The 9571-nt window shown below is 65.3% G+C and overlaps 2 protein-coding genes across 2 annotated transcripts in view; both read right to left on the bottom strand.

Moving 5' to 3' along the window:
- Positions 1-430: 430 nt before the first annotated feature.
- On the bottom strand, positions 431-1119 carry EMIHUDRAFT_369971 (hypothetical protein). The gene has a single exon (XM_005769919.1). The coding sequence runs from the start codon at positions 710-712 to the stop codon at positions 527-529; it is 186 nt and encodes a 61-aa protein (XP_005769976.1). The 5' UTR covers positions 713-1119; the 3' UTR covers positions 431-526.
- A 2302-nt stretch (positions 1120-3421) lies between these two features.
- The window catches only part of POLD1-1 (putative DNA polymerase POLD1), a gene marked incomplete at both ends in the record, with an annotated part of 7753 nt that continues 1603 nt past the window's right edge, over positions 3422-9571 (bottom strand). Inside the window, 21 exons of the mRNA XM_005769918.1 lie at positions 3422-3460; positions 3678-3763; positions 3912-3949; positions 4017-4114; positions 4226-4294; positions 4361-4396; positions 4590-4778; positions 5397-5456; positions 5584-5746; positions 5904-6133; positions 6210-6299; positions 6372-6446; positions 6515-6640; positions 7361-7438; positions 7519-7779; positions 7918-7998; positions 8240-8380; positions 8512-8652; positions 9034-9102; positions 9268-9310; positions 9387-9401. Coding sequence (XP_005769975.1) covers positions 3422-3460; positions 3678-3763; positions 3912-3949; positions 4017-4114; positions 4226-4294; positions 4361-4396; positions 4590-4778; positions 5397-5456; positions 5584-5746; positions 5904-6133; positions 6210-6299; positions 6372-6446; positions 6515-6640; positions 7361-7438; positions 7519-7779; positions 7918-7998; positions 8240-8380; positions 8512-8652; positions 9034-9102; positions 9268-9310; positions 9387-9401 — 2128 coding nt within the window. The remainder of the gene's footprint in view (positions 3461-3677; positions 3764-3911; positions 3950-4016; positions 4115-4225; positions 4295-4360; positions 4397-4589; positions 4779-5396; positions 5457-5583; positions 5747-5903; positions 6134-6209; positions 6300-6371; positions 6447-6514; positions 6641-7360; positions 7439-7518; positions 7780-7917; positions 7999-8239; positions 8381-8511; positions 8653-9033; positions 9103-9267; positions 9311-9386; positions 9402-9571) is intronic.

The raw sequence follows: 9571 nt of genomic DNA, 5'->3' as shown, positions 1-9571 counted from the left end.
CTGCTCTGGCCGAACTTACGGAGCAATCACTCCGTCCTGGCGCCCAGGAGATGAACGGACAAGTCGAGATATGGAGCAGCCGAGAGAACGGGGGCCTCTGGCTCAAGGTGCACGCCCCCGGCGTTCAGATTGCCACCGAGCTCTTCCTCACGGGCCTCGCCCCTAATCCGGATCGAGTCGGCAAGCTCTCGAATCGACAATGGCCCGACAAGGACTGCGAGCGGTGCGAGCCGGGCACCCCCGGCGTTCATGTGCGGTTCGCACGCCGTCTCGAATACGGGATCGCAGAAAACCCGGAGTACGCGCTCACTCTCTATCGGCGAAAGTGTTCCAACATACTCCCTGGCTTCGGCGGGTCCATCGCGCTGAAGGGCAACACGCTTAGCTTGCGCCAAGAGACACCCAACAAGGCGTGCGCCTTCGACGTCTTCCTCTGGGTGCCTCTGACGGAGCTCGACGGGTCGATGCGCTCCTTCTCGTCGATCCCACCTGTGTGCATTGGACGTGGCTCGAGCAGCGAGGGCGCCTATCCAACCATCCAGCGAGCCATGGCAGCGTGCGACCCCGCGGTGGAGCGGCCCCCACCGTCGTCCATGCAGAGCCCTCCGCCGCCGCTCCCGCCGCTGCCGCCGCAAGCCTCCACGTCCACGATCAGCGAACCGAGTAGCGCGACAGGAACCCTCCGAGGCGTGGGCCTCATCTCCGTGATCATCGCGGTGCTCTTGCTGTCCCTCGCCTGTGGACTCGGCCTCGTGCGCTACAGACGACGCAACGCGCGGAGCAGGTCGCTAGCCACCGCTGGGCTCACCGCGCCACTCGGCTCCGCCTCCGTTCTTCCCCCGAGCGACTCCAGCATAGACGCTAGCCAGCCGAGCGAGCTAGGCAGCGAGTCCAGCGCGCCCAGCGAACCGCGGCGAGTCGAGGTCTAGGTCGAGGGGCGCATGGAGCGGGCTCGGGACGCCAGGCTCGCCAGGCGGGGGGGGGGGGAGGCTCAACCGCGGTCAGCGCTCCTGCGACACCGTCCGTAAGTACGTCAGTCGTATGTAAGTACGTCAGTATTCGCACACACCTCTCTCTCGCTTCTTCACTGCTAAAAATCTTTCTTTCGTCTCGCGTCATAACTCACGCCCCCCACCGCGGGGTTTCGAATGAGGACGAGCCCGTGAAGCTCAGCGTCGTGTGGGGCTTTGAGGACAAGCCGCTCGACACGGAAGGCGTCAATCGGCTCTTTGACCCGCAAAACAAGGGCCGCCTCGCCTTCAGCCCCGACTGGGTGCTCGATGGGCCGTGCGGAGGGGAGGGGCGGCGCACACCAAGCCACGTCCATGACACGTCCGTGACGCTTCCCATAGGTCCTTGACGAGTCGGCGCTGTCGGGACTGCTGAGTGCGTGCGACCTGCTCGAGAATTCGGAGCTCGTCTTCGACAAAAAAAACGACGACGGCGGCCTGGAGAAGGACGTCGACTGGAAAGAGGCGGCCATCGCCTACGCGCGCTCAGAGTACGGCCTCGCCGACGCCGCTAAGCTGCTGCGGCCTCGCCCGGCTCCCACTGCCGCTGGCGCCGAGGCGATACGGCAGGCGGAGACTACCCTGCCCTGCCCTGCTGTACTACCCTGCCCGCACACTGCCGCACAACTGCCCTGCCCGATCCCCTACCTGCCCCGGGTGTGAAACCCACACTGCCCTGCCCGGCCCAAATCACACTGCCGAAATATGAGGACGTATTTTCTTCTCATAACAAGGCTGTGAATAGCCGGCACTGTCACTGTGCGATTTCGGGGCCCGGGGTTGTGCGTTTATGTGAATAGCCGCCGCTCCCGAGGTCGAAGAGTTATGACCCCCCCCCGATGAACACACCAGTGAGGGAGGGCGAGACGATCGAGGGGTCCCGTACCATGCGGAACTGACCCTATCCAGTGCTCAAGTGCTCAAGGTCGAAGAAACGCGGCAAACCCCGCAAAGTGCCCCGTTTTTACCCACCCACGCCCGTGCGCGCGTATCTTAGCTAAGGTACGCGGCCACACGCGCTGGCGCGCACGGCAACCGGGACTTACACGCGCGACACGAGGGACTGCGTATCCTTGCCTGCCTCGGGGGAGAATAGCCGCCCTCACCCGCTGCCGCCCATCGATCGAGCTCGGCGGGGCCTGATACGTGTCATTCTGTGCCGGCGCGTATCTTAGCCAAGATACGCGGCCACACGTGCAGACGCGTATAGCGGTACTCGCGCCCACACGTGTAGCCGCCTTTCTTGGCCAACATAGGCGGGCGTGAGCGCGTGAAACGGCCCGTCGACGATGACCTCCCCCAGCTGCTTCTCCTCAAATCAACCTGTGAGCTTGCGAGGCGACGGGGGTGGGAGTGCTCTCGGGCGGCGTGTGCGAGCGCGCGCGGCGCGAGATCTCTGTCGCGAGGGCACGGTGGGTCGGGTGAGTATCTCGCGCGCTCGCACTATTTCACGTTATATCAGGCACTGCCTTTGATGCCTTTGCAAGAACCGCCAGCGGCGGTGGTCGAACCGGTTCGCGGTTCGAGCCGGGACCTGTTGGCTCCCGGTTCGGAACTCGCTTGGAGGGTTGCTTCGCTCTCGCGGAGCGAGCGCGGGCGCATGGGTGCGTGTGCGCGTGCGCTGCTGCAAGGCGAGGCGAGGCGAGGCGCGGGGCGGCGCGGTGCGGCGAGGCGGGCGGCGGCGGCGCGCGGTCGTTCCTTTTGCCCGGGTGAGGCGTGGCTTGCGCGCCGCGCGGTGATGACGCAGCACGCTGAAAAGTCCTTGGTGAGCCACCGCGGTGGCAGCGAGCCAAAGCAAGCCACCTGCCGCATGACGGGTTGACCCACGGCGGCACTTTTTCTGCCTGATGAGATCATCGTTGACGTCGAACGGCTACGAAGCCTTCACACTCCAATCGATCCCGAGTTCGTCCGTGTCTAATGGTAATGAGCCCCGGGAGGGGTACACCGTACACGTACCTTTTGTGCACTGCTCGCTGGCCGCTCGCGCTCCTCGGACCTCGCGGGTTCCCCCCGCCTCGCTGTGGGGGCTGGTCAGAGGAGGGCGCGGCGCAGTTCCAACTCTTTTTTTTGGCAGGCTGATAGAGGGCAGAGAGAGTCAACACGAATAGACTTACGTACATGCACACGAAAGGCAAGGAGTCACGTTTACGTACTGATGGCGGGCGGGCAGCGCGCGCGCTCCTGGCGCGCCGCCCACCTCGCTGCATGCCGCGCCGCCTCTCCTGCCGCCGCCGGAAGGAAGCTCGCGCGTCGCAAGCCGAGGAGAGGTGCCGACGCCTCCCGCCCGCCTCGAGGTCCGCCCCCCGCCGCCGCCCAAGGCCGGCGCGGCTCCGGGCTGTGCTCACCGGGCCGCTATACGTCGACCGCGGCGGCGCGGCGCTGCTGCCGGTAGACGGCGCTAGACGGCGCTAGACGGGCACTCCGAAGCGGGAGATGGTTTCCCGCGCCTGGTGGGGCAATCGAGTCACGCTCAGAGGGACCACGGCCCCGCGGCGGCGGCGAGCCCGCTCGTTGCGGCCCTTCCATCTCGGCCAACCTAGCCAATCTCGGCCAATCTCGGCCAGTCTTCTCGGCCAACCTCGGCCCACTCTCGACTCAGTCTCGTCGAGACCCGCCTGCGCCTCCTTCGGCCAGTCTCTCGGCTCCGTCTCGGCTAGCTCCCGCCTCGTTGAGGTCCTTTTGCACCTTCTTCATCTGGTAGTAGATTGGCGAGTCGCGAGCGATCCCGAGCACGTCCTTGTAGTTGTCGCCTAAAAAAGAAAACAGCCGGCTGAAGAGAAAACGCGGCGAACGATCCCGAGCCCGCCCTTGCAGCCGTCGCCTAGCACAGCACCCGCAAGGAGATGCAGAGAGGAGGAGGACGGCACGCCGGGAGTCAGGCCCGCGCGGAGCGGTCGCCGGTGATGCGCTGGCACTGCACCATGATCTGCCAGAACCTGTTCACGGCAAGAGGTGTGAAGAGACGCTGTTCACAGCTGGCACTGCGCCATGATCCGCCAGCACCGCTTCTCGCAGGCGGAGAGGTGGCGCAGCTTCTCCATGTACACCTCGGCCTCGCGGTGCGTGCAGTTGGCGCAGAGAGCGCCGCCCGACTTGAGCACCTGCGGCGAGGAACAAAAGAAATACGCGCCGCCAAAAGGCGAACCTCGGTGAACCTCGGCGAATCTCGGCGAGTGTCGGCGAGTGTCGGGCGAGTCTCGGCTAGCGAGCACCGCTCTGCACCCGAGGCAGCGCACCGACACGGTCACCATGCCCATCAGCCCGCCCGTGGTCGGCATCACCTGTTCACAGCCGGAGGTGTGAAGAGACGCCGCTCACAGCAGCCCGTCCGTGGTGATGGGCATCGCCTTTTTGATCTTGCGCGTGTGCTCGCCCGAGAGGACCTGAGGCGTTTGGGGGAGGAGGGAGGAGGAGGGCAGGAGGGGGAGGAGTGTGAGAACAAGAATCGTTGAGAACAAGAATGCGAGTGGGCAACTGGGGATGCGATGGGGGACTCTGGAGATGCGCATGGTACAGACCGTTGAGCTAACTACACCCCCCCCCCCCCCTCTTGCGGCACTGCTTCTGTCTTCGGACCTGCAGCTTGACATCGTCGACGAGCGGGTCGAAGAGGCGCTTGATCGGCTCCGACAGCTGGTGCTCGAGATACCAGTCCGTGTCGAGCGGGATGTTGTTGTCGAGGACAAAGATAGGGTCCTCGGCCTTCTCCCACGCCTTGGCCTTGGCCGCGCCCTTGACCATCACGTACGGGATCCGGTCGCCCACCTTTGGGGAGATGCGGGGAGATTGCGGGGAGATTGCGGGGAGATATGACGTACGGGATCCGGTCGCCCACCTTTGGGGAGATGCGGGGAGATTGCGGGGAGATGTGGGGGGATGCGGGGAGATGCGGGGAGAGAAGGCAAAGTAGTGGGACCGGACCACTCCTTCCTTACTACGTTGCGGCATGAGAGAGGGCGGAGGTGCCTTCGGCGCGAGGCCCGGGTCGCGCTTCCGGATGCGCTCGGCGAGCACGACGTGCGCCTGCGGGGGGAGATGACCTGAGATCACCCGAGATGACGCGAGATGACGCGAGATGACGCGAGATGATGCGAGATTGGCGAGGCGAAGCGATCGCTCGTGACAAGCGCGGTGCGCCCGATTATTGGTGCGCGCGTCTCGCACCGGATCCGCTGATCTCGCCGCATCTCGCCGCATCTCGGCGGATCTCGGCGCATCTCAGGGGATCTCTGCGGATCTCGGTGGATCTCAGCGGATCTCGGCGGATCTCGCCTGCCGGTTGCCGGCCTCGTACTGGTCCGCCGAGCGCGTGAACGCCTTCGAGGTGGCGGGCTTGCCGGTGAGTCATGAGTCCTACCACTGTGACCGGTCGTCCTTGCCCACGAGTGCCTTCGAGATGACCAGCTTGCCCATGTCCATCTCGTTCATCAGCAGCTTGGCGATCTGGCGCTTGACGTACGAGATAGCCTGGGGTGAGGGGAGAGGGGAGGGGGTGGGGGGGGGGTGGGGGGGAGGATGGGGGGAGAGGGGGGGAGATGTGGGGGGATGGGGGGGGAATCTGGCGCTCGACGTGCGAGATTGCCTTGTCTGGCTCGCCCTCGATCAGGATGTTGCGCAGCGAGGTGTCGACCACGTCCTTCACCAGCTCGCAGTTGTCGCGCCGCACCGTCTCGATCCCCTTGCAGTCCATGTAGTCGTGCTTGGCCGTGCTGGTCCACAGCAGACCCGCGTACCTAGAGACTCACCCGCGACCTCCCGCGACCTCCCGCAACCTCCCCCAATCTCCCGCGTACCTAGCGGGCGATCTCCCCCCTCGCAATCTCCCGCAATCTCCCGCAATCTCCCGCGACCTCCCGCGACCTCCCGCGACCTCCCGCAACCTCCCGCGACCTCCCGCAATCTCCCGCAATCTCCCGCGATCTCCCGCAGCGGGCGAGCGCGCGCCGCTTCTTGTTCATCAGCAGGTACGGGTGGTAGCACTTTTCGAACTCGAGCTTAATCGGCTGGATGAAGGTCTGCGTCACCCGCGCCGCCGCCTCCTCGCCGAGCCGCATCGCCTCCGCGAGGCTGTCGGTGCCGAACTTGATCATCACCGAGTCGGTGTCTCCGTAGATGACGACCTATGAAGAGAACAGTCCGGCCGCGCGTAAAAAAAGAAAGCCAACGGCGGGGAGGTGTGCCTCCGAAGATGACGACCGCGTCGTGCTCGTACCCCTTGGCGACGTTGTAGTTCGCCTCGACGTACTCCTTTGTCTGCTCGATCATCTGCCGCCCGAAGCCGGTCACCTATCGCCGTCCTCCTCTCCTCGCGACGCGCCTCCCCTCCCTCCCCTTCCTCCCCCGCCCGAGTCCGCTCACCGAGGACGAGATCTCGAGGCACGGCAGCTGGCCGACCTGCGCTCCGGTGAAGCCGTAGACGGAGTTGGCAGACACCTTGAGCGCGAGTACATTGAGGAATTACCCCCGGGTGCTTTCTTTCATTCATTCATTACTGCGCGCACCTTGAGCGCGAGCTGGCGGCCGTCGTACACGGCGTAGGTGAGGGGGTCCATGTCCTTGCCCTTGGCCTTCTCGGCCTTCATGTCGGCCTTTGCCTTCTTGCGCGCGCCGAGCAGCTCCTCGAGGATCTGCGGGAGATTGGGGGGAGATTGAGGCGGGAGAGTGCGGCGGGATCGAGGGATCGCGGCGAGATTGCGGCGAGATTCTGGCGGGAAGAGGCGGGGTGGGGAGGAGGGGCAGAGGGGAAGGGGAGGGGGAGAAGGAGAGGAGCGGAGAGGAGCGGAGAGGGGCGGAGAGGGGCGGGGGGAGGGGCGGAGGAGGGGCGGGGGAGGGGCGGAGGAGGAGAGGAGAGGGGAGCGGAGAGGCCTGCGGCAGCAGCCCCTTTTGCTGGCTCGACTTGACAAACACGTCGCCCGTCGGCGTCTTCGTGCAGTGCTCGGCCGGCAGCTTGGAGACGTCGGGCCGCCGGACCTGCCGGGAGATGCGGGGAGATATGGGGAGATATGGGGAGATATGGGGAGATATGGGGAGATGCGGGGAGATGCGGGGAGATATGGGGAGATATGGGGAGATATGGGGAGATATGGGGAGATGCGGGGAGATATGGGGAGATGCCGGGAGATGCGGGGAGATGCCGGGAGATGCGGGGAGATGTGTGGGAGATGTGGGGAGATACGGGGAGATGCGGGGAGATGCGGGGAGATGCGGGGAGGTATGAGATATGTGGAGATATGGGGAGATACGGGGAGGTATAGGGAGATGTCCGGCCGCCGCGCCAGCGTGGAGTAGCACAGGTTGTGCGCCATCATGATGGACGGGTAGAGCGACGCGAAGTCGAGCGTCGCGACGGGCTCGCGGTAGAAGCCCTTCTTGGGCTCGATCACGGTGGCGCCCTCGTACTTGTCGCCCTCGCCCTGCTTGTGCGCCTAGAACAGAGCACACCGCCTGAAAACAGACGCGCAGGCGCCCGCACTTGTCGCCCTCGGGTCTGCTTGCGCGCCTGGACCGGCAGCAGGCAGCCGACCGTCTTTGCCTTGCGGTACAGCTGCGACATGACCTTGATCTGCTGGCCGCGCGTGAGCAGGTAGTTGAGGGGCACGCCGCAGACGCGCGCCATCTCGGAGTAGTTGATCAGGCACATCAGCTTCTGCAGCAGCCGCTGCGGCAGGTAGGCGTCCTTGAGGCAGTACACGGCGAGGCGGCGGCGCGTGTCCGCGTTGCCGGCCTGGAGCTCAGAGATGATCGAGTGGTGCACGTCCTCCTTTTGCTCGCCTGTGGGGGAGATGGGGGGAGATGTGGGGAGATGTGGGGAGATGATCGAGTGGTGCACGTCCTCCTTTTGCTCGCCTGTGGGGGAGATGGGGGGAGATGTGGGGAGATGTGGGGAGATGATCGAGTGGTGCACGTCCTCCTTTTGCTCGCCGAGGAAGTGGGCGCACACGGAGTTGAGCGAGTACGAGGAGAGCTTGTGGTCGCGCTGCAGCACCTGCATGGGGAGATGTGGGGAGATGTGGGGGGAGATGTGGGGAGATACGAGGAGAGCTTGTGGTCGCGCTGCAGCACCTGCATGGGGAGATGTGGGGAGATGTGGGGGGAGATGTGGGGAGATACGAGGAGAGCTTGTGGTCGCGCTGCAGCACCGGCATGGGGAGATATGGGGAGATGTGGGGAGATGTGGGGCGAGATATGGGGAGATATGAGGAGAGCGTGTGGTCGCGGAGCAGCACCTGCAGCATGTCGAACTGGACGCGGCCCTCGATGTTGATCTCCTTGGACTCGCGCGTGCCCGTCTGCTTGGACTGGAACATCTTGTCCTTGACGCGCGTCTTCATCCCCTTGATGCGCCCGAGGTACGGGAAGGTGCCAACCTAGGGGAGATGTGGGGAGATATGGGGGAGATGCGGGGAGAGACGAGGCACGGGAAGGTGCCAGCCTAGGGGAGATGCGGGGAGATATGGGGGAGATACGGGGAGAGACGAGGGTACAGGAAGGTGCCAACCTTGAGCGTCTCGGCGCGCAGCAGCAGGTAGGGCAGGTCGAAGTTGGCGATGTTGTAGCCCGTGATGATGTCTGCGTCGCTCGCCACGAGGAACTGCTGCCACTTTGCGAGCAGCTCCGCCTCCTTCTCGAACGGGAGGACCTACTCTCGCGCAATCTCGCGTCATCTCGCGCCTTCTCGAGCTCCGACCTCCTTCTTAGGGGGGGGGAGGGGAGGGGCCTCCGCCCCGGAGATATGCCGAGGTCTGGCCGAGGTCTGGCCGAGGTCTGGTCGAGGTCTGGCCGAGGTCTGGCCGAGGTCTGGTCGAGGTCTGGCCGAGGTCTGGCCTAGCCATACCCCCCGAGATGGCGGGGCCTGGTCTCTCGGGCAATCTCGGGCAATCTCGAGGGCAATCTCGGGGGCAATCTCGAGGGCAATCTCGGGCAATCTCGAGGGCCTGCGCCCCCGATCTCGGGCAATCTCGAGGGCCTGCGCCCCCGATCTCGGGCAATCTCGTCGGCAATCTCGGGCAATCTCGAGGGCCTGCGCCCCCGAGATGGCGGAGCAGGTGTCCAGCGTGAAGATGTTCTTGATGCGCGGCTTGGTCTCGCCCTGCAGGCAGAGGCGTGTGAGGGAGCACTCGCCACCGTTGAGAGAGGGGCACTCGAGAGCAGCGGGGCGGCGGCAGCACAGCAGCAAACTCGCAAGGCTACTGAGAGACCGCGCGGCAGCAGCGGGAGCAGCTCTACTCCTCAGACCACAGAGCAGCAGCACCACCTGCAGGCAGACGTGGTTGGCGATCTGGATCACCGGGTCCTGCAGAGGGACGGTTCCGAGAAGGTTCGGGGACGGGTCCAGCCGGCGGCTCCTCACCTGCTCAGCCTCCCGCGTCATGCGTCGCGTCCGGGAAGCCGCCAGGTCGGCCCGCGCACCTTGGGGAGATGTGGGGAGGTGTGGGGAGGTGTGGGGAGGCCTCCGGAGGTGTGGGGAGTTTTGGGGGGGTGTCGGGAGGTGTGGGGAGATGTGGGGAGGTGTTCTCCGCGTGGGGAGGTGTGGGGAGGTGTGGGGAGGTGTGGGGAGG

This window comes from Emiliania huxleyi (assembly GCF_000372725.1).
Source record: "Emiliania huxleyi CCMP1516 unplaced genomic scaffold EMIHUscaffold_407, whole genome shotgun sequence".
Lineage (NCBI taxonomy): Eukaryota > Haptophyta > Isochrysidales > Noelaerhabdaceae > Emiliania > Emiliania huxleyi.
This window is presented reverse-complemented; position numbering and strand designations above follow the sequence as displayed.

Bases quoted from the DNA above. Each gene is read 5' to 3' on its own strand.
- EMIHUDRAFT_369971 (XM_005769919.1), bottom strand. From the start codon at position 712: ATGATCACGGAGATGAGGCCCACGCCTCGGAGGGTTCCTGTCGCGCTA.